We start from the raw sequence: 24,392 nt of genomic DNA on the forward strand, positions 1-24,392 counted from the left end.
ACTACATATTCAGGCAAACAGCAAAAGAAGCACAACTGAAATTGATTAAAAAAACTAAACAACAAAGACCACAGATGACAACTGGATTGATGCAGATTATAATTTTACAAGGAGAAAAACAAAAGCACAGAGACCCAAATAATTATGAATTACGCCTTAATTACTGTGAGACTTAAACTCTATAAAAGTACACTCAGAACCAAAAAAACACAGTACAACAGCAAGCATCTGACAGTAGGAGTCCATAAACACACACAACTTCTGGCAAAATTGGAATTAGCGATAGAAAAATGGAGAGATATGGAAGACCCATTTATAACACTGTTCACATTGATGCAAACGCAGAACAACGCCAAATTCATGAGAAGTTTAATGGACTAGAAAAATCTATAAAGCACAATCAAATCCACTGGACTCCCCAATTACTGACCAGGAGCTGTATAAGAAACGTCAGGCAGCTCAAATTTAAAAAGCATGCGGACCTGATGGAATCCTAAATGAGATGCTCAAACTCACTAGTGCAAAATTTCAACTGGTTATATTAAAACAGTTTCATCCTGAGTGTAGGTTATTTCCCTGACACCTGGAATCAAGGACTCATAACCCCAATCTTAAAGAATGGAGACAAATTTGACCACATGGCCTACAGCAGAGCCTGGGCCTGCTAGAGCAGTACTGCCAGTCCTGGGCCCTGGCAGTAAACCCCCAAAATAATATAAATATAAGAGAGAGAGCGAAAGAGCGAGAGAGATCAGTACTTTTGGTTGTCCAGGCGTAGAGTCCCAGTGAAGTCATACAGGTGTCTGTTGGGCTCTTCACACTCCAGACGGCCAGAGAGACCCATCAGCTCCTCCAGAGACTGGAGACCAGCTGTGAGAGGGAGACCCTGAAATACACACACACCCTGTTAGAGCAGTTACACACACACAGTCCCATCACCAGCTCCTCCTCCGGAGGTGGATAAAGCACAGCGTTGGGGTCATTCCGCACGCGTCTCTCACCTGTCTGATCTTCAGGTTGGTTTCTCCGTCCAGGTTGGAGGTCTCAGTATAACACATGGCCTGAGGCTCACTGTGGAGAGAGATGGAGTTCAACTTTACCACAACATTCATCTATGCAACAGTCAAATGACAATATTGAATCATTGATCAAACATAATGGTGACAACCCTCAATGCCTCCCCTATTACTAGCCTGACAACACTGATCAAACACCACTTTAACTAACACTGACCACACAAAAACACAAGACCGCAAACCAACCTGGAGGACACTATGACCATGTCAGCTGGAAGATGCTGCCCATTGGTCACCTTCACTATGTCTCCTACTGCCACCTTGTGGCCAGGACACAGAAATGCAACAGCATGAGGTGAGAATGACATTGAAAATGGATGGGGGGAAGAGAGAGAGATGCAAGATAAAGTGAGTCAGGGGAATAGCGAGAGAGAGAGAGGAAAGAGAGGAATGGTAGAGAGAGGGGGGATGGTGGAGAGAGGGGGGATGGTGGAGAGAGGGGGATGGTGGAGAGGGGGGGGATGGTGGAGGGGGGGGGGGGTGGTGGTGAGGGGGGTGGTGGGAGGGGGTGGAGAGAGGGGGGGGTGGTGGAGAGAGGGGGGTGGGGGAGAGGGGGGGGTGGAGGGGGGGGTGGAGAGGGGGTGGAGAGGGGGGTGGAGAGGGGGTGGGAGAGGGGGTGGAGAGAGGGGGTGGTGGTGAGGGGGGTGGAGAGAGGGGGGTGGAGAGAGGGGGATGGTGGAGAGAGGGGGGGTGGTGAGGGGGTGGAGAGAGGGGGGTGGAGAGAGGGGGGGGGGTGGAGAGAGGGGGGGAGAGGGGGGTGGAGAGAGGGGGTGGAGAGAGGGGGGTGGAGAGAGGGGGGGTGGAGAGAGGGGGGGGGAGAGAGGGGGTGGAGAGAGGGGGGGGTGGAGAGAGGGGGGTGGAGAGAGGGGGGTGGAGAGAGGGGGGGTGGAGAGAGGGGGGGTGGAGAGAGGGGTGGGGGGTGGTGGAGAGAGGGGGGTGGAGAGAGGGGGGGGTGGAGAGAGGGGGGGGTGGAGAGAGAGGGGGGTGGAGAGAGGGGGGTGGGGGGGGGAGAGAGAGGGGGGGGTGGAGAGAGGGAGAGAGAAAGTGACAGTGAGCAGCAAGTAGCTTTACTGGATGTTTAAGTCTGACACGTCCCTCGGTCAGAGCAAGCTCAGCATTAGATAGAAAGGATACTCAACAACGTGAAGAAGAATGCCAGAGAACATTCTGTAGAGGTACAGAATGAGCCATGCAGTCTTAGTTAGGACTTTTTCCATGTTCAGGTGTGTTGTGGAAAGTGTGGGCTCCATCTGTAACCACTAGTCAGACAGGCTGTTGAGAGGATGAGGGTAATGGTACCTGTTTCCATATGATAGTCTGCCAGGCTCCATTCCTCAGAACTGAGACACAATGACAACAGAGCCGTTAGCCTAAACATGTCATACACTACTGCTCTTCCCTAAACATGTCATACACTACTGCTCTTCCCTAAACATGTCATACACTACTGCTCTTCCCTAAACATGTCATACACTACTGCTCTTCCCTAAACATGTCATACACTACTGCTCTTCCCTAAACATGTCATACACTACTGCTCTTCCCTAAACATGTCATACACTACTGCTCTTCCCTAAACATGTCATACACTACTGCTCTTCCCTAAACATGTCATACACTACTGCTCTTCCCTAAACATGTCATGCTCTTCCCTAAACTAAACATGTCATACACTCTTCCCTAAACATGTCATACACTACTGCTCTTCCCTAAACATGTCATACACTACTGCTCTTCCCTAAACATGTCATACACTACTGCTCTTCCCTAAACATGTCATACACTACTGCTCTTCCCTAAACATGTCATACACTACTGCTCTTCCCTAAACATGTCATACACTAAACATGTCATATACTACTGCTCTTCCCTAAACATGTCATACACTACTGCTCTTCCCTAAACATGTCATACACTACTGCTCTTCCCTAAACATGTCATACACTACTGCTCTTCCCTAAACATGTCATACACTACTGCTCTTCCCTAAACATGTCATACACTACTGCTCTTCCCTAAACATGTCATACACTACTGCTCTTCCCTAAACCTGTCATATACTACTGCTCTTCCCTAAAGCACAACTGTCTATTCCCAGAAGCTACATGGAATTCACTCATGAAACTGACTAGCACGGCTTCACACATGTCCAATACCTGTGGTCTTTTTCTTGTTGACTGTGTTGTCTGCCTTGTGTCTTTGCTGTAAAGAGACAGGGGGGGGGGGGTGAGCTCCTTACCAGTCTCCCTCCCTTTTTCTCTCACATTAGATGCACAAGAATGGCACTGTGCCGGCTAAGCAATTGTTTTGGGACAGAGGTGGAGATTTATAAACTCTGCAGGGTGTTGTTCTACAGCGGAGGCGTTGACCTATGACTGCTGACCCGTGACTGCTGACCCGTGACTGCTGACCCGTGACTGCTGACCCGTGACTGCTGACCCGTGACTGCTGACCCGTGACTGCTGACCCATGTCCGTCCTACTTACATAGTCCTCTATGATCTCTTTAATCCCGGCCACAGTGAGGATGAAGATAAGTGGTACCAGAGTGGTGTAGCGACCCGTAGGAGACACATCAGGGATTTGCTGAGAGGAAGAGCGCAGAGACAATGTTGAAGAAACGCTGACGGTTTGGTTAGACACGGTCAAGTTGTCAGTGCAGGTTACAGATAGAAATGTAATGGATAGAGCTGATTTGTTTCATAGTTCTACTCCACAGAGAATCATATCTTGTCAACACATTTCTATCTGAATGCTCCAGAACGTTGCTCCCTCCAGAGTAAACCACATGTACTGGGCGTGGCCTACCTGCATCAGGGCGATGAAGAGGAAGAAGGCATTGGCGGCCCGGCGGATCTGCTCGTACAGGAAACGAGGCAGGAAGGTGAGCATGCCGTACTTAGTGGTACTGAGAAGGAGAAGTAGGAGGAGGGATACATGCACAACACAGGGTTAGTCACCTGTGAGTATACGGTAGACAAAAATAGAGAGTTTGATTTGACTTTCTCGATGTTGTCCAAGGTAACACAGAGGTAGTCACTAGAGTTTAAATCCCTTCTTCAAAAATCTCTACTAAAATGATCGATGCACATGAAGCCCCATTACAGAGACAACACAATTAGACTCAAAATGTCCTATGGCGGTGAAATGGGAATATTTAAGATGAATAACGTTAATATTAAGTTAATAGTCATTAACAATGATTAGCATATTTATGTTTTCCCTTTTCTGTAATGCACATGATTTCCAGTGTTCTATTTGTGACTCTCCTTTGTGTACTGATTGATGGTCACTAGACCGGATCTTCTGGATTCTTCTCATACCGTTAACAGTGAAGGACCTGAGAGCTCCTGAAGGTGTAAGGACCTGAGAGCTCCTGAAGGTGTAAGGACCTGAGAGCTCCTGAAGGTGTAAGGACCTGAGAGCTCCTGAAGGTGTAAGGACCTGAGAGCTCCTGAAGGTGTAAGGACCTGAGAGCTCCTGAAGGTGTAAGGACCTGAGAGCTCCTGAAGGTGTAAGGACCTAAGGAGAGCTCCTGAAGGTGTAAGGACCTGAGAGCTCCTGAAGGTGTAAGGACCTGAGAGCTCCTGAAGGTGTAAGGACCTGAGAGCTCCTGAAGGTGTAAGGAGAGCTCCTGAAGGTGTAAGGACCTGAGAGCTCCTGAAGGTGTAAGGACCTGAGAGCTCCTGAAGGTGTAAGGACCTGAGAGCTCCTGAAGGTGTAAGGACCTGAGAGCTCCTGAAGGTGTAAGGACCTGAGAGCTCCTGAAGGTGTAAGGACCTGAGAGCTCCTGAAGGTGTAAGGACCTGAGAGCTCCTGAAGGTGAGGACCTGAGAGCTCCTGAAGGTGTAAGGACCTGAGAGCTCCTGAAGGTGTAAGGACCTGAGAGCTCCTGAAGGTGTAAGGACCTGAGAGCTCCTGAAGGTGTAAGGACCTGAGAGCTCCTGAAGGTGTAAGGACCTGAGAGCTCCTGAAGGTGTAAGGACCGAGGACACACTGATTCTTATAGTGTTGATGACAATATGAATACTGTGTGATTCTGTAGCAGCAGGCAACGACAGTGCCTTCTGTTTTGACCTGGTACAATCCTCTCAGGCTGATGTTTAGAGAACATTGAGTGGTGTCTGGTTAGAAGAGAAAAAGGCCCGTCTCCAGGAGCTGCATGTTGCAACTTGCAATTGAACTGAAATGATTTTGATCTGTTTTCAACGGTGGCCCTCCTTTTTGTTCAACTGGAAATTCCTGTTACAGGCAGCAAAACATTACCGGATCAGGTGGCACTTTACTATACCTAGCATTATAACATGTCTATAACACTGTCATGACACACATTTAGACCGGTTGGATATATTATTATGGCTGGTTATGACACCTACATAAGAGAGTGTCAAAACACACCACACAAGGAAAGACCTTCCATTACACCATAGCCTACATGTCAACAGTATGTTCATGTTATTTGAACATGTTCTGAAGCCCACAGATCTCCACCGTCTCCGTTTCATCGCCCGTCTCTTGCGGTCTGGAAAATACTTTTTCCCTGCGTGGCCCTTAAAAAATCGTCTCCCTGCAACGAGCCCACAGTCACACAAAGACCAGGATATCAAATAACAGACGCAACAGCTGAACCGGATACACACACACACACACACACACACACACACACACACACACACACACACACACACACACACACACACACACACACACACACACACACACACACACACACACACACACACACACCTTCTTCTGGTACTACAGTGTGTTGAGATAAGCACATCTGACCCACACATTAAAGAGACAAATGATGAAGTGTATTTTCTTAGTCCAAGTTAAGTGACACAGGATGGTCATAATGATTTATGACATTGCCATAAAGAGTATTTTATACAAGTTATCTAAAATATGATGGAGAAAAAAACATGACTGTAAAGAATTCATTACAACAACAAAAGACATAAGAAACCAACTTTCAAACGAAAGGAAACTTCTTGTCAGGGAGAAAACACATTTGAATAAATGCAGGTGTCATAACCAGCCATAAAATAACACAATATATGTCACAGGTGTAAATATATGGGTCATGACAGTGTTTTGACCATTTATGACAGGTTATGACAAGTTATGTCAGATGTTATGACACATTATAACATGGTTATGACCGCGGCATAACATGTTATGGGGTTGGGTGTCAAGTAAAATGTTACCAAGGATCTATTATGGGCTGCACACTTTCACACTCCTGCAAATGGACCGAACGTCACTGTTCAAAGCTTTATATTTAGACCAAATAGGGCTGTATGAGGCCTTGGAAGGCTCAACTTGTCAGTCAATCACCTCTATGGCTCAGACAACAGCAATTATTAGCATTGATAATAGCCAACAACTGTAAGAGTGTTTTGAGAGACAAACATAACTACCAGCCTTCCCTTCAGGGCCCGTCGTTATCCTGGCCAATATAGCTAAGTCAAGGGTGTGTTTATGTGTACGTTTGTGTGTAAGAGAGTATCTAAATCCTCCATCACATGTAAATCTCCTTGGAGATGAGCCCAGTCACACACAAAGACCAGGACATCAAATAGCAGACATAACAGCACCTGCTGACCCAGATACACACACTTCTGGTACCTCAGTGTGTTCATACCTCATCTGATTCACACATTAAACCTGCTTATATCTAATCTAACAGACAAATGATACCACACACACAAGTTCTGTCATAAAGTAGTTGGTTGCTAGTGGAAAAATGTTTGTTTATAATGTGGCCATGTAATTGCTGTGATGGTATCAGGGCAGTTTATAGTTGTGGTAATTACAGTATGTTGAGATGTAACAGATCTAAGGTGGTTGTCTGAGTGTTACTGTGGTTACTGTGTTTGTTAATGAGTTATGATTGCGCCTAGAGACTGATGTATGGTCCGTTTTTACATGTCTTTCCTAATGGTTAAGGTTAGGAAACTGTCGAGTTCAAGCTGATCCTAGAGCAGTGTCTAGGGACAACATCTACGCCAAGTATTCATTGACGGTGGTTGTGTTGCTGTGGCAACTGATTGATAGGTGGAGGAGATTTTCACTCATGCACAGGGACAAAGGGACACAGATACACAGAGACACAATACCTCAATTACCTCGAATAACCGGCGCCCCGCACATTGACTCACTACTGTTATTTTACTGCTGCCGTTTAAAAATATATATATATTAAAAAAATAAAAAAATGACTAAGTAAGCAATTCACTGTAATGTTTACACCAGTTGTATTCGGCGCATGTGACAAATATAATTTGATTTGACACAGGGACGTGAAGAAAACATGTAGTGAAGGCAGAGAAGAGGTGGAAGAGGAAAACAGAAGAGGTGGAAGAGGAAAACAGAAGGGGTGGAAGAGGAAAACAGAAGGGGTGGAAGAGGAAAACAGAAGAGGTGGAAGAGGAAAACAGAAGGGGTGGAAGAGGAAAACAGAAGGGGTGGAAGAGGAAAACAGAAGGGGTGGGAGGAAAACAGAAGGGGTGGAAGAGGAAAACAGAAGAGGTGGAAGAGGAAAACAGAAGGGGTGGAAGAGGAAAACAGAAGGGGTGGAAGAGGAAAACAGAAAGGAAAACAGAAGGGGTGGAAGAGGAAAACAGAAGGGGTGGAAGAGGAAAACAGAAGGGGTGGAAGAGGAAAACAGAAGGGGTGGAAGAGGAAAACAGAAGGGGTGGAAGAGGAAAACAGAAGGGGTGGAAGAGGAAAACAGAAGGGGTGGAAGAGGAAAACAGAAGGGGTGGAAGAGGAAAACAGAAGGGGTGGAAGAGCAAAACAGAAGGGGTGGAAGAGCAAAACAGAAGGGGTGGAAGAGCAAAACAGAAGGGGTGGAAGAGCAAAACAGAAGGGGTGGAAACAAAACAGAAGGGGTGGAAGCAAAACAGGAAAACAGAAGGGGTGGAAAGGAAAACAGAAGAGGTGGAAAGGAAAACAGAAGGGGTGGAAGAGGAAACAAGGGGTGGAAGAGGAAAACAGAAGGGGTGGAAGAAGAGGAAAACAGAAGAGGTGGAAAAAAACAGAAGGGGTGGAAGAGGAAAACAGAAGGGGTGGAAGGGAAAACAGAAGGAAGAGGAAAACAGAAGAGGTGGAAGAGGAAAACAGAAAGGTGGAAGAGGAAAACAGGGTGGAAGAAGGAAAACAGAAGGGGTGGAAGAAAACAGAAAAGAGAAAACAGAAGGGGTGGAAAGGAAAACAGAAGGGGTGGAAGAGCAAAACAGAAGGGGTGGAAGAGCAAAACAGAAGGGGTGGAAGAGCAAAACAGAAGGGGGAAGAGGAAAACAGAAGGGGTGGAATAGGAAAACAGAAGAGGAAAAACAGAAGGGGTGGAAGAGGAAAACATAAGAGGTGGAAGAGGAAAACAGAAGGGGTGGAAGAGGAAAACAGAAGAGGTGGAAGAGGAAAACAGAAGAGGTGGAAGAGGAAAACAGGAAAACAGAAGAGGAAAACAGAAGGGGTGGAAGAGGAAAAAACAGAAGAGGAAAACAGAAGAGGTGGAAGAGGAAAACAGAAGGGGTGGAAGAGGAAAACAGAAGGGGTGGAAGAGGAAAACAGAAGGGGTGGAAGAGGAAAACAGAAGGGGTGGAAGAGGAAAACAGAAGGGGTGGAAGAGGAAAACAGAAGGGGTGGAAGAGGAAAAGAGCTATAGGAATTTAATCTCAGAGTAATCAATAGGACCAGTGAAGCCCTAAAACACAAAACACAGACATACACAGGGCATGGCTCCAGAGACAGACTGTCCAATCACAGGCCAGTAAATGGCCTGGTGATCCAATGAGACAATTTGACGAAGGCCCACCTTAATCTCATTAACGGACCTGAAATAGGCCCCTTTCAGAGCAGAATTGAATCTCCTGACAGTAAAGACAGATCGGTGAGGTGTGTTTGCCGATTGCCCCACGTAACTAGAACCTGATGGATTCTATAGGCGGCAGGGTAATGTTCAGGAGGGCGTAGTCTCCTAAATGTTCCAGATAGAGTTGTAGGGTATATAAAGCCAACATGATTTCCTATTCTACATAACAGAGAAGCATAACTATTCTACAAATGTTCTATTTGAACATTCCGACATTGCTGCACACCACTGAACTCAACCCTATCTCCTCAAGTCAACATAAATACACTGAGGGGTAATAACAAATGGAAAACAATACATTGGTCTGCAAAGCTATAGGACTTTATAGCTCCAGTGTCGTCGTCACCATCGAATATGCAGCCGACAGCTGGGAGGGTGTTTGTCAAAGAGATTCCACACAAATGAAGATTCTGTTTGGGCCCTACCCAGAACCCTGCCAATGAGAGATAGCCACACACCAAATCATTCACCAACTGGTTGTGAATGTTTTCACTTTAGAGACTGGATTTGTTAAGGCCAGATCCTCTGCTTACCAGGGTTGGGAACAATTTAAATTCCAGGGAATTCAGAAGGTAAGCCAAATTGCAATTTTTCCTAATTGAAAAGCATAGAAGATAATTGTAATTTCAGAGTACTTCCTGAATTACATTTACATTTTTTACATTTAAGTCATTTAGCAGACGCTCTTATCCAGAGCGACTTACAAATTGAAGGAATGAGTATCCATTTTAAAATGTAGTGTGAGAAGGTTGTTTGCTTCATCTGATCAGGACAGCACAGAGTAAAATGACCAGTGACCAGACCTGGATCATACTGTAGATCTTGTTAGATTTGGGGATATTTTTCCTGAGCAAAACACATTTCTTTCAAACTTTGTATGGAACCTCTTCTATTCTATTTCATGCTGGACTACTAAATCTCTACCATTACCATCTGAGGCAGTTCTATTAACTCTCTGTAGTTACCTTTCTTTCAGTGCCTGCTTTAAAAATACATGAGTCATTATTGATTAGAGGAATAGTTCACCCCAAAAATTTCCACATGCTAACAATTTAGCATGTGGCACAAATCCCATTCAAGTCATGGGACCGATCATGTCCAAATCAAACGAAAATATCCTAAATTGATTGTGAAGCTCAACAAAAAACCTTAAGATGTTTTGATATGATGCGCAAAAAAAATGCTAAAATCGGTCACGTGACAGTAGCCTAAATGTTCATGTGAAGCACTTTCCTCAGACTGACACTAACAGGGCAGTCCTAAAACAACCACCCGTTGATACCTTTCTCCAATCATCGGAGGTCATTTAATACAGAATTGATTAAAATGTACAACCATAATTTACTGTTCCGTAAATGGCCCATTATCTCCTATAGCCTATCAATAATAAGACCATTGGCAATCACAAAAACAATTGAACTAAAACAAGAATTAAAAAACAAATTCCTAAAAGTATCAACAAACTGTATTGTAGGCAATCATAATATCACAAACCGTCTGGAAAGGCAGACTTGATGATAAAGATGCTGTAGCCAGATTACATTTTACCTGACATGGTTATCACAGAACTTGGTGTTCTGAGGTTGGTTGAGCAGAATCGTCCGCGCCGTGGCATCTGTGGGATCCGCCTGAGAAGTAGTCCCAGACATCTCATCATCTGCCTTGTGGTAGCCGGCGGATGAGCAAGAGGGTCCTGCACGGTTCGATTGATGGGAGAAAGATAAGGCTAGGGTAAGTATGTGTGTGGGAGGGACAGAGACATACGAGACGTTGTTTACAGTTAAACAGCGGAGGGCATAAATAACAGGTAGGTAGGTAGGTAGGGCTAACTGTATTCTGATGTAAACTGGCGGAGTGGCGGTCGATGTCAATGAATTCCCCCTCCCCATTCCAAACAGCCACTCTTCTTTCAGTGCGCTCTCGCCTCGCTCGATGCTGTTGCACCATCACCAATACACACACAAGCCGCTCAACGCCCACGGGACCATCTGTATAGAATGTGCTGAGGGATGTACTATGTTCAAACAAACACCGTTGGTTTGACTCATTTTATCGTTGCGGAAACCTTGTGTATTTGTTTATCTAACACAATTGGGTACTTGTTACATCGTCCTATGTGCGCACAGAGCACCTGCATTATCACCCAAGAGAACCTGAACCGGCGCGGCATGAATCGCGCGGTACTGCTTCCATACTGGGTCACACCTCTTTTGTGGTTGTCTCGTTTAAAATCAAGGTGAATCAGCGATCCACACGACTCGCACACCCACTGAGCGTCGGAGGAACATTTTCTACAGCTGGAGCACGCCCGTCACTCGTCTCCTTTCCCTCCGCCTCGCTGTTGAGTAAGCTCCCGAGTCCTGGTTGTGAGAATACCCCAAGCCCACAGACCTCCGGTTCATCGGGCCGTCTCTTGGCGGTTTAGAAAAGCCTTTTTCTCGGCATGGCCATTAAAAATTGCCTCCCTGCAACGCGGATTGGATGATGCTCCGAAACCAGACAACCACCCCAGTCTCCCGCTAAGGCTTGACTACGGGTGTTTCCATCAGAGGGCGGGCTGAGGGCTCCGGATTTAAAGGGACAGTAGCCCCCTGAGCGAGGCTGGTATAGTGTCTGCTGTCTGGCATATTTTTTTTGCAGGCTTGTTTTACCAGTTTATTTTACACTTGTAAGGGGGCGCGTCATCCATCAATAGATCACGTTCCTCATTTTCCCACACTGTTTCCTGGGGCCTTATACGATTCAGTCACTACATTCACTATTCAGGGCAGACTATATGAAATCATAGCCACAAACTGCAATATTGGCCCTACTGCAGCTCAATTTCTAACTAATTTCAGGTTCTACTCCAAACTTCACTAGCAATACAATTGGCAATCAATTCTTACAAGATTGGGCCCTGTTTGGATCGCCTTGTGGGGCTGGAATTGAAAACATCCATCATTATTCCATCAATAATTCAGAAAAATAACACAAGGCAGCAGAGCTTTCCCTCTGTGTGCTAAGTTATTTCTGTGTGTAGCCTCTGTCAAATGACTAGGTGACTAATGACAGGTTGAAAGCAGAACAGATGGTCATTACAGCCCCTGATAGCATCAATATTCATACACCTCCTGTTTTCCACTGGAATGGGGACAGGGACACATGTCTAGGAGGAGTGGAGATGACAGTAAGATCTTGTTAGGCAGATCAGGTAAGCATCCAGCATGCAGGAATGTACATATGAATCACATGCAGGTGTCACAGTGTGCGCAGGCTTAGAAACAATTTATGCTTGATCTGAAAATGTGGTCGAAGGCTCCGTATGGAGGTTGTGACGCAGTTGTGGACCCTCCAGAGGCTTGCAGAGGCCAAATTGATCTCCGTACCGCATCGCCGGGCGCCTCCCAAATGTTGTAACAATGCGGAGGGTAGAGATCCGCATTGACATGATTGGTTGACGGTAGGTGGGGGCAGGAGGTCCTGTATAAACACAAACTTACATCCTTGACAACTTCCTTCTCAACAGCTCAACGCTGCTCCGTGAAGCGCAAGAAGAATGAATGCCCTGACTACTGCAGAGGCCGTATCCCTGTAAATGCTTCACTGCCAATGCAGACGTCAGATTGACCATGCAGTGTCTTTTAGGACATGTTTAATCAGGTGCTAGAGCTGGACTGGAACACAATCCTGCACACATAGCAGACATCCAGGACCAAATGTTCCAACCGCTCATAAAGATTCATGCAGGGAGACTCCTGGTCGTCTGGGGCTAGTTCACAGGAGACCGAACGGGTCAAAGGTCATCTGAGCAGACTGATCACTGTGGTCACGTTCCCCTGCTCAGACGTTGCACGCATCAACCAATGGTTGCATGCCACGTCGTTAGGCAACAGATTGATATAAAATATGTGGTTAGCTGATAAGTAAAATGCCTATCCAGGCGTTGTAGGATCTGGCATGTGTCAGAAATGCCTGCGCAGAGGAACGCACCATTAGTAGCCATTTAACCAACAGGCCAAAAAAATCACCTCCCACCATCTATCTCACAGCTCACTGGGGAGAGAGAGGAGGAGAGGAGGTTGTGATCACATAGGAATGTACATTTTTAGCAGAGGATGCAACAAGGTGAAAGACAATGCAGTGGAGAAGGAGTAAGACAGCTACAGGGCCTCATGATGATTTGTTTTGATTAGGGCTGACCCCGACTAAAACAAGTATTGGTCGATTGAAAGTCGTCTGTTCTTTTGACAAGTCAATTTGGTCGACATTATTAAATGTGTATTCTTCCATATGTAAACACACACCATGTATGCATTGAGCTTGTCTGATGCTTTAATAAGCACACTGTTTGATAAAATAGGACACACATGACTCAAGAGGGAGCCAGAGATCAAGATAACCAGAAGAAAAACCCTGTCCAGACCATCCTCCTCTGCTCCTACTGGCTTTCTCAGATTCTTCCGCTACTCTCCAGTAATAGGCTACACCCGGAGTCAGCAAACTTTCTCATTTCTCATCAAACTTTCCAATTTATCTTACCGTTTCTACCGAACTGTGTGCCAGTTATGGTTTTCATATGCACATTTTCATGGAATAGTTTCATTTAATTTATAATAACGTCTTCGTATCTCAAAATCATTGTCATGTGGTTAATCAAAATTATATCTAAATGAAAATGACACAAACCTAAAAAGTCACTTCTATTGCCAACTACTATATGTAAAAATAGCCGATAAAGCCAAATAATACAAACACTGCAGCCTGCAGGTAGAAAGTATCCTGATATAAAAATAAATATCCTGTAAATCACATTGGCTACAAATGGCCTGCCTGCAACAAACTTGAACCATTCAACTTGGGTCTGTCAAGGCAAAGGGGGGCTACTTTGAAGAATCTCGAATATAAAATATATTTTGATTTGTTTAACACCTTTTTGCTTACTACATGATTCCATATGTGTTATTTCATAGTTTTTATGTGTTTACTATTATTCTACAATGTAGAAAATTGTAAAAATAAAGAAAAACCCTTGAATGAGTAGGTGTGTCCAAACTTTTGACTGGTACTATGTGTATATATATATGTGTATATATATATACATACAGTGGGGCAAAAAAGCATTTAGTCAGCCATCAACTGTGCACGTTTTCCCACTTAAAAAGATGAGAAAGGCCTGTCATTTTCATCATAGGTACACTTCAACTATGACAGACAAAATGAGAGAATAAAATAAAATAACAACGCAATGTTTAGGACAAATTAGCTAGCAACAGAAAGCTAGCTAAATAGGACAAATTAGCTAGAAAGTGCAAGCTAGCTAGCTAGCTAGCCATAAATGTTTAATGCTTTTCGACCTGTCCCCAAATTAATGTAATTGATTCAGAGTTTGATTAGATATTTTAACCTTTTAAATTAGATATTTTTTTGATTAGATATTTTAACCATTGCTGTTCTTGTAATGTGAAAAAATAGCCCAATAATTTATAAAAAAATGTAAAGCTAAACGTTCTGATGTGTTGCGTCAGCCTTATAGCGTAAAAAAGTTTTTTTGATGCTAGTGGTTGTATTCATGTGGGATCGATCGCATCCCACAAACTATGTTTGGAATATTTATTTCTAGGACAGAATCGGGCAACTTTTGTACTCTGTGGGATAGTAGATTGACATAAGCTAGTGCTTTTGCTGTTCGTTAGGCCTACTCATCTTGTTGGGTAACGAAAAGTAAATGTGGACAGTTCTAATATCTTCAATATGCGCCTCGGAAATGGATAGGACGCATGCGTATGTGTATGTCTTCACTTGCAGCATGTGAGAAAGACCCAATCACGTGATGGAGAGCCATGTGAGTGGGATGTGAGTCGAAGCACGCAGCACAAAGGGAGAGGGAATTAAAATGATTATATTCGGCCCAAGGTCACAACGGCTACTCGACGCGGAAAAAAGGCATTGCAGCCACACAAGGGGCTTGCGCCAGGAAATCCGAGGTATTATCAAGTGCTTGTCAAATTGTGAATGAGAGACTGATGAAGTGTGTGCAGCCTGCACAAAAAAAACAAAGCAGAGCTCATGCCTTTCATGCAACTTTTTTCAAATCATCATTAGAGTCGTGTCATGCAGCCTTAGAATGTATTAATCATCTAAACTTATAGCCCAACCTTTGTATCACAACTAACATTACATAAATAACTCTAAATTAAGCATATACGGGTACCTGTTTTTTGTTAACTGCTCAACAATGAATGTGCACACTCCCTCAAATCATTGGAGAAAAGATCCTTTCTATTTTATTCAGCTTTGTTCAGTTGTATTCTTCAAACTATAAAATAATGCCATGGAATTCAAAGCTAATCTTGTCTGCTAAATGAAATAGTGTAGCCCACAGCCATATGGCATAGCCAGATCAGGACCTAACATAAAGACAACTCAGAGTATGCTATTCTGTTCTTCTGAAATAGACTACATTTTCTTCATATCATGTTTCTTTAGACCAGTCTAAAATAAATAATGGATTTATTGTGAAGGTGTAGGCTATATTACATGTATTTATTATACTTTTTAAAAAGTAGATTTTCCAAAGGTCTGCATCAGTGGAAGCCAAGAGATGCTAAATGTGTTTATGTTAATTAACGGTCAAATACCGTGAGAACGGCAGTTATAGCCTGTGATTGTCAAGCATAACTAAATTTTGTGACCGCTGCAGTCCTAATTATGATGTCCACCAATTGAATGTGACAGTCGGATAGCGACGCTCAGTGTTTCTTGTTTTGGCTTATGGTTTTGACTATCTGTAAAACAGGCATACAAAGTCAGCCATGTGACTAAAAATAAGCAAACTACAAATTCAGACAGCCCACTTGAAGGTCCCACCCTCTGAAAACTTCTTGGTGAATCAGAGGTTCCCCCATCGCCCCCCAGTCTCCCTGTGTTGATTCGTTGCCCCGCCCATTACAGGAAAGCATTACCTACAGAGCAGCGCCGTCTGACCGTCTGACCCCTACGAGGTTCCATGGCTGTCCCTGTTCCTAAGGTGACCTCTAGCCAGGTCGTTTACTCCCTGGTCAAGGTTGACCTGCAGGTCTGCTGGGGTGGCCAGTGGGTCCAGTTACCAAGACGATGGAGTGAACAATTAGTAGAGGAGTGAAAGCCTCTTTCCTACAGCACAAGCTGGAGTAGTAATCCTCTCTTTGTCTGCTCTGCAACTTCCTCTACCTGCTAATCCATACACTGATAATCCTACAGGTGAGACCAGAGACAGGATAATACATTTATACCTAATCACATATACTGTACTGTTCACGCATGCACAGACACACACTTACACTCCCATACACACGTTCACACAAAGCTAAAAAAAAAATATTAGTGGCAATGCATTTACACATGCAATGGCCCAACTACTCGCCTGCTCACCCTCTGTCACTCACTCTCACCCAACCCAACAGTCAACTGAAACACATGCATGCATCTATGTGCATGGTTAATTCATGCCATGTGCATATGCATGGGTCACAAGTTAGTGTGCTTTATTTACATATGCAGTTGAAGTCAGAAGTTTACATACACTTAGGTTGGAGTCATTAAAACTAGTTTTTAAACAACTCCACAAATGTCTTGTTAACAAACTATAGTTTTGGCAAGTCGGTTAGGACATCTACTTTGTGCATGACACAAGTAATTTTTCCAACAATTGTTTACAAACAGATTAGTTCACTTATAATTGTCACGCCTTGGTCTTAGTATTTTGTGTTTTCTTTATTTATTTGGTCAGGCCAGTGTGTGACATGGGTTATTGTGGTGTGTTTTTTGTCTTGGGGTTTTGTGGGGTGTCTAATTAGTCTATGGCTGCCTGAGGCGGTTCTCAATCAGAGTCAGGTGATTTTCGTTGTCTCTGATTGGGAGCCATATTTAGGCAGCCATATTCTGTGAGTGTTTCGTGGGTGATTGTTCCTGTCTTTGTGTTTGCACCAGATCGGGCTCTTTCAGTTTATGTTATTTCATTTAGTTATTTTTGTAGTTCCTGCATGTTAGTTTTTCCTTCATTAAAATCTATCATGAATAATCATCATGCTGCATTTTGGTCCGATCCTTATTCTACCTCTTCGTCAGAGGAAGAGAGCCGTTACAATAATTCACTGTATCACAATTCCAGTCGGTCAGAAGTTTACATACACTAAGTTGACTGTGCCTTTAAACAGCTTGGAAAATTCCAGAAAATTATGTCATGGCCTGGGGATGTATTTCAAGGCTTACCTTCAAACTCATTGCCTCATTGGGAAAGTCAAAAGAAATCAGCCAAGACCTCAGAAAAAAATATTGTAGACCTCCACAAGTGTGGTTCATCCTTGGGAGCAATTTCCAAATGCCTGAAGGTACCACGTCCATCTGTACAAACAATAGTACGCAAGTATAAACACCATGGGACCACGCAGCCGTCATACCGCTCAGGAAGGAGACGCGTTCTGTCTCCAAGAGATGAACATAGTTTGGTGCGAAAAGTGCAAATCAATCCCAGAACAACAGCAAAGGACCTTGTGAAGATGCTGGAGGAAACAGGTACAAAAGTATCTATATCCACAGTAAAATGAGTCCTACATCGACATAACCTAAAAGGCCACTCAGCAAGGAAGAAGCCACTGCTCCAAAACTGCCATAAAAAAGCCAGACTACGGTTTGCAACTGCACATGGGAACAAAGATCAGATTTTTTTGAGAAATGTCCTCTGGTCTGATGAAATAAAAATAGAACTGTTTGGCCATAATGACCATCGTTATGTTTGGAGGAAAAAGAGGGGTGCTTGCAAGCCGAAGAACACCATCCCAACCGTGAAGCATGGGGGTGGCAGCATCATGTTGTGGGGGTGCATTGCTGCAGGAGGGACTGGTGCACTTCACAAAATAGATGGCCTCATGAGGCATGAAAATTATGTAGATATAGTGAAGCAACATCTCAAGACATCAGTCAGGAAGTTAAAACGATCGAAAATGGATCTTCCAAATGGACAATGACCCCAAGCATACAGTACATCCAAGGTTGTGGCAAACTGGCTTAAGGACAACAAAGTCAAGGTATTGGAGTGGCCATCACAAAGCCCTGACCTTAATCCTATAGCCAATTTGTGGGCAGAACTGAAAAAGTGTGTGCGAGCAAGGAGGCCTACAAACCAGTTACACCAGCTCGGTCAGGAGGAATGGGCCAAAATTCACCCAACTTATTGTGGGAAGCTTGTGGAAGGCTACCTGAAATGTTTGATCCAAGTTAAACCATTGAAAGGCAATTGAGTATATTTAAACGTCTGAATGTGATGAATGTGATGAAAGAAATAAAAGCAGAAATAAATTATTCTCAGCCTGTGAACTAAAGCACTTTAAATGTATTTGGCTAAGGGTTTGCCAGCCAGGCCAGTTCCTGTTTGAACTACAAGCAGTGAGGGTGCCAGCCTGGCCAGCCTGTGAACTCCAAGCAGTCCAGACAGGCAGACCAGCCTAGTCCAGCGGTCACCAGCCCTGCCTGGTCCTAGAAAGTTGTGTGTCTCAGACAGGGTTTCTAACTCACTTCTGTCAAACCTGAAATTCAGAATTGAGGTGAGCTCTAGTCGTTACTATTCCAGTGCGAGTGCAGCATGGCGGTGCGCATGGCGGCCACGCCTGGCCAGCCTGAACCCAAGCAGTGGGGTGCCAGGTGGAACTCAGCAGGAGACCAGCCTGGCCAGCCTGACTAGCAGTGGGAGTCAGCCTGTGAACTCCAAGCAGTGATGGGCACCAGCCTGGCCAGCCTGTGAACTCCAAGCAGTGAGGTGGGCCAGCCTGTGAACTCCAAGCAGTGAGGTGTGCCAGCCTGTGAACTCCAAGCAGTGAGGGGTACCAGTCTGGCCAGCCTGTGAACTCCAAGCAGTGAGGGGTGCCAGCCAGGCCAGCCTGTGAACTCCAAGCAGTGAGGGGAGCCTGGCCAGCCTGTGAACTCCAAGCAGTGAGAGGTGCCAGCCTGGAGACAAAGCAGTGAGGGGTGCTAGCCAGGCCAGCCACCAGCAGTGGGTGCCAGCCAGGAGAGGCCAAAGAATAAGGCAGTGAGGGATGCCACCAGGCCAGCCTGTGAACTCCGAGCAGTGAGGGATGCCAGCCAGGCCAGCCTGAGAACTCCAAGCACTGAGGGGTGCCAGCCAGGCCAGCCTGTGAACTCCAAGCAGTGAGGGGTGCCAGCCTGGCCAGCCTGTGAACTCCAAGCAGTGAGGGGCGCCAGCCAGGCCAGCCTGTGTAAGACCAGACTCTAACCACTTCTGTCAAACCTGTCAGTGAGGTGAGAGCGCATGGCCAGAGCACATGGGAGAGCACATGGCGAGAGCGCATGGCGGCCACGCCGACTCCCCGCTCGGGGTCCAGGTGGTCAGGAGACTGACTAATGGGAGTCAACACTAACTGCTCTGGGGGAGACAGATATCATGGAGCAGGCCACCAGCCGTGGGACGGAGACAAAGATAAGGGAGTAGGCCACCAGCCGTGGGACGGGAGACAAAGATAAGGAGTAGGCCACCAGCCGTGGGACGGGAGACAAAGATAAGGCAGTAGGCCACCAGCCGTGGGACGGGAGACAAAGATAAGGCAGTAGGCCACCAGCCGTGGGACGGGAGACAAAGATAAGGGAGTAGGCCACCAGCCGTGGGACGGGAGACAAAGATAAGGGAGTAGGCCACCAGCCGTGGGACGGGAGACAAAGATAAGGGAGTAGGCCACCAGCCGTGGGACGGAAGACAAAGATAAGGGAGTAGGCCACCAGCCGTGGGACGGGAGACAAAGATAAGGGAGTAGGCCACCAGCCGTGGGACGGGAGACAAAGATAAGGGAGTAGGCCACCAGCCGTGGGACGGAAGACAAAGATAAGGGAGTAGGCCACCAGCCGTGGGACGGAAGACAAAGATAAGGGAGTAGGCCACCAGCCGTGGGACGGAAGACAAAGATAAGGAGTAGGCCACCAGCCGTGGGACGGGAGACAAAGATAAGGAGTAGGCCACCAGCCGTGGGACGGGAGACAAAGATGAGGGAGTAGGCCACCAGCCGTGGGACGGAGAGACAAAGATAAGGGAGTAGGCCACCAGCCGTGGGACGGAAGACAAAGATAAGGGAGTAGGCCACCAGCCGTGGGACGGAAGACAAAGATAAGGGAGTAGGCCACCAGCCGTGGGACGGGAGACAAAGATAAGGGAGTAGGCCACCAGCCGTGGGACGGAGGACAAAGATAAGGGAGTAGGCCACCAGCCGTGGGACGGGAGACAAAGATAAGGGAGTAGGCCACCAGCCGTGGGACGGAAGACAAAGATAAGGGAGTAGGCCACCAGCCGTGGGACGGAGGACAAAGATAAGGGAGTAGGCCACCAGCCGTGGGACGGAGGACAAAGATAAGGGAGTAGGCCACCAGCCGTGGGACGGAAGACAAAGATAAGGGAGTAGGCCACCAGCCGTGGGACGGAGGACAAAGATAAGGGAGTAGGCCACCAGCCGTGGGACGGGAGACAAAGATAAGGGAGTAGGCTCACTGCTTGGGACGGGAGAGAACAACACAGAGAGTCAGTAACGCAATGCCACTATTGTCCGGGGCTGGCCACACACAACAACACACGTGTGAGTAAGTAATCGATGTGTGTGTGTGTAGGTGAGTTCAGCTGTGAGTCTAGAAGAGGCAATTAACTGTGTGTGTGTGTGTGTGTGCCTGCATGTTTATGTAGACTGTGTGTGTGTGTTTCTACTTGTGAATGCTGTTGGAATGTCGTTGACATTGTCTTGAGTCCCATGAAGGTTGTACAACAGTGCTCCTCTGTGGCCAGCTGATCACATTGCCTCCTGAAGCTTTTCTACAGCTCATCATATTTGTTCCCTAGACTGACCGTGCCAGCCACACATCCATCCATAGAGAGCATTCATTCCCCAAATGGTATCCTTAACAACCTAGCAGCCAGGAATTATACACTATATATAAAAAGGGTATGTGGATACCCATTCAAATTTGTTGATTTGGATATTTCAGCAACACTCGTTGCTGACAGGTGCATAGTATCGAGCATACAGCCATGCAATCTCCATAGACAAACGTTGGCAGTAGAATGGCCTTACTGAATAGCTCAGTGACTTTCAACGTGGCACCGTCATAGGATGCCACCATTTGTCAAATTTCTGCCCTGCTAAAGCTTCCCCGGTCAACTGGAAGTGCTGTTATTTTGAAGTGGAAACGTCTTGGAGCAACAACGACACATCCGCGAACTGGTAGGCCACATAAGCTCACAGAATGGGCCCGCCGAGTGCTGAAGCCTGTAGCCCGTAGAAAATCCTCTGTCCTCGGTTGAAACACTCACTACGGAGATCCAATCTGCTTCTCGAAATGGGTTTCCATGGCCGGGAAGCCGCACACAAGCCTAAGATCACCATGCGCAATGCCAAGCGTCGGCTGGAGTGGTGTAAAGCTTGCCGCCATTGGACTCTGGAGCAGTGGAAACGCGTTCTCTGGAGTGATGAATCACACTTCACCATCTGGTAGTAAGATTTTGGGTTTGACAGATGTCAGGAGAAAGCTTCCCCAATGCTTAGTGCCAACTGCAAAGTTTGGTGGAGGAGGAATAATGGTCTGGGGCTTTTTTTCGTGGTTTAGGCCCCTTAGTTCCAATGAAGGGAACTCTTAACGCTACAGCATACAATGACATTCTAGACGATTCTGTGCTTCCCACTTTGTGGCAACAGTTTGGGGAAGGCCCTTTCCTGTTTCTGCATGACAATGCCCCCGTGCACAAAGCCAGGTCCATATAGAAATGCTTTAAGATTGATGTAGAAGAACTTGACTGGCCTGCACAGAGCCCTAACCTCAACCCCATCGAACACCTTTGGGATGAATTGGAACGCAGACTGCGAGCCAGGTCTAATCGCCCAACATCAGCGCCCGACAGCACTAATGCTCTTGTGGCTGAATGGAAGCAAGTCCCCGGCAGCAATGTTCCAACATCTAGTGGAAAGTCTTCCCAGAAGAGTGGAGGCTGTTATAGCAGCAAAGGGGGACCAACTCCATATTAATGCAAATGATTTTGGAATGAGATGTTCCAAGAGAAGGTGTCCATATACCTTTGGTCATGTAGTGTATGTCCCCAGAAAGACCCGCCTCAGACACACAGACAATAGCCTGATTTCTATCATTATATTGTTATACACGGTAAACAAAGCACACTTCTCTGGGGACTATACACACACAGACAATAGCCTGATTTCTATCATTATATCTTTATACATGGTAAACAAAGCACACTTCTCTGGGGACTATACACACACAGAATAGTAACGTGGTGGCAGGTATCCTGGCGGTTAGGAGCATTGGGAAAGGAACCAAAAGGTTGCTGGATCGAATCCCGAGCAAGGCAATGAACCCTAATTGCTCCTGGGTAGCTATCAATAATGTCTGATCCCTGACCCCACTCTCTGAGTGTGTCTCAGGGAGAGTGGGATATGCAAAAACCACATTCCCATCTCACACCTTACAGGTTACTCACTTGCAAATACAATATATAATCAGTGAAGAACTGTCAACATCTCCCTTAAATGTCACTGAGTTCATTAATAGGTCTATAGGGATAGTATGAGTGTTTGTTCCCGGATGTGTTGTCCTGTCTTGACTCCTGTCCTTATTAACCCAGAGTAAAAGTACTTTTCTGTCAATATCAGCTTTCCCTGGAGTCTCTGACTAGAACCTGTTGGAGGAAAAACATTCAGTCACACACAAACACCCGCCTCAATGCACTTGTGCCAGTTAATTGTGCCAGTCACTCAAGGTCATTCAGCCACATGCATACCCTCTTCCAGGACAATTGCTGCATCAAACCTGCCCCAACTATCTCCCAAAACCCTGACCTCCTCCTCTCTAATCCCTGCAGTCTTGACCCAAAACCTCTTATAGCTGTCACTCCCCGACATGGTCAAAACGCCAATAATCATGCTAGGATTTTCCGTGTGTACATAGGCTAGAGTCCATGGATAAAATAAGTATGCGCTGTGTAGGGAGTACTGTGCACTGATGCTTTCTGCTGTCCCTGTAACGCATAGAGGGCAAAAGCGCATCTGTGACGCATTGTTTTTTTTTCGGGGACAAAAGCGCAATGAATAGCCCCAAAAGACCAATCACTATTCTGCACCAGTATACAGGCCCAGATAATGTCTCTATTATGTAGCCTAAACTAGCACCGATGTCGTGTTCAACTGTGTGGGTCCCGCGTGACCTTAACAGGTGAGATGGCCTTCCCGCTAGGGGCTTAGAATAAGATCCCTTAGTCACGTTGCCTTTAAGTAACGACTGTATTAAATAACGGGCCGAACTGTGGGCAGTTATGTGTTCTCGGACTAAAGTATGTCCTATCCTGACAGATTGCACCCTTCACACCATTAACCCATTCGCCCTGGGAAAGTACATCGATTCCGTGGACAAATAGCCTACATAGGCATTTCTGTAGGCTAGTCTATTACGTGCGCATGAACGAGTGAGGACATGACATCTCGGTCCCCGCTAACCTACACTAACCTCGTCTCCATCTACCGGTATTTACTGAATTATTTTTGCACAACATAATTACGCACAGTACGCTACGCTATACAAAGCATTCGACACTGACTCAGTTGAAGCGCTGAACCCACAATCCGAGTCAGTCCATGCCAATAGAAAATTAGCCCTGCACTGACTGTGTAGCCTATGACAGGGTGCACCGCCTCCGTGCCGCAGTCCTGGGATAAACAAGGCCATCCCAACCCCTATAGTCCCAATAATAAAGCCTAAAGCACATATATAATAGGCCAGATTGCACAAATTGTCAACAGAATCAATCAATCAGTCCTCGTCGCAATGTTCTGTCGCTGCCAGTTCGACCCCTATAAATACCCATGGAGCTGTAGACTACAGTACATGCCTCGTCCCCTCTAGCCACGCTTACCGCCCTCGCTGTGGATCTTCTTCGATCGCCGGTTGAAATACATCCTGAACTTGTGCGGTTCTGTATCAGGCTGGAAGATGGCGTCCGGGGCACCGGCATGCTAGTGGCTCACTGTCACAGCGGGGAATGCGAGCACGGGACAAGGCTGCATTCGCTCGGAGATTAATCATAACCGACCAGTAGGACGAGGGACGGTGGTGGGTCGACTCAGCAGCGACGAGGGCGCGCATAGATGCCATGTGTTCGTGCGGCTTCGTCCTCAGCCAAACTCACAAAAAGGCTAACCTCGTTCCTTCGTTCAGACTCACTTTGCTTCCACTGGATATGCATGTAGCCAATGTGTTGCATAAATTAGTCTAACATGTCATGTGTAAAAAATGACCTAGTAACGCAGTAGCCATAGGCTGCAGGAGGCCAACACTGCAGAGCTAGGTTAAATAGCATGCTAAATGGATATAGGGAATATGACTATTAGCACTATGGTTATTTAATATTTGTATATTTTTTAA

General features: G+C 46.0%; 1 protein-coding gene across 5 annotated transcripts in view; it reads right to left on the reverse strand.

Moving 5' to 3' along the window:
- The window catches only part of LOC124039547 (phospholipid-transporting ATPase IB-like), a 105,806-nt gene extending 81,627 nt beyond the window's left edge, over positions 1–24,179 (reverse strand). The window contains exons 1-9 of one of the 5 annotated variants that reach the window (XM_046355635.1): positions 23,884–24,179; positions 10,503–10,647; positions 3,884–3,983; positions 3,563–3,661; positions 3,233–3,278; positions 2,376–2,416; positions 1,263–1,336; positions 1,002–1,071; positions 759–886 (exon numbers count right to left, since the gene is read on the reverse strand). In XM_046355635.1, the coding sequence (XP_046211591.1) occupies positions 759–886; positions 1,002–1,071; positions 1,263–1,336; positions 2,376–2,416; positions 3,233–3,278; positions 3,563–3,661; positions 3,884–3,983; positions 10,503–10,647; positions 23,884–23,926 (746 nt within the window). In that variant the 5' untranslated portion in view covers positions 23,927–24,179. Of the gene's footprint in view, positions 1–758; positions 887–1,001; positions 1,072–1,262; positions 1,337–2,375; positions 2,417–3,232; positions 3,279–3,562; positions 3,662–3,883; positions 3,984–10,502; positions 10,648–10,784; positions 11,079–11,159; positions 11,490–15,898; positions 16,040–23,883 lie in introns of those variants that run through there. The other 4 variants (XM_046355634.1, XM_046355636.1, XM_046355637.1 and 1 more) reach the window with 4 other exon arrangements.
- Between the last annotated feature and the right edge of the window lie 213 nt (positions 24,180–24,392).

Source organism: Oncorhynchus gorbuscha, linkage group LG07 (genome assembly GCF_021184085.1).
Source record: "Oncorhynchus gorbuscha isolate QuinsamMale2020 ecotype Even-year linkage group LG07, OgorEven_v1.0, whole genome shotgun sequence".
In the NCBI taxonomy this organism is placed as follows: Eukaryota; Metazoa; Chordata; class Actinopteri; order Salmoniformes; family Salmonidae; genus Oncorhynchus; species Oncorhynchus gorbuscha.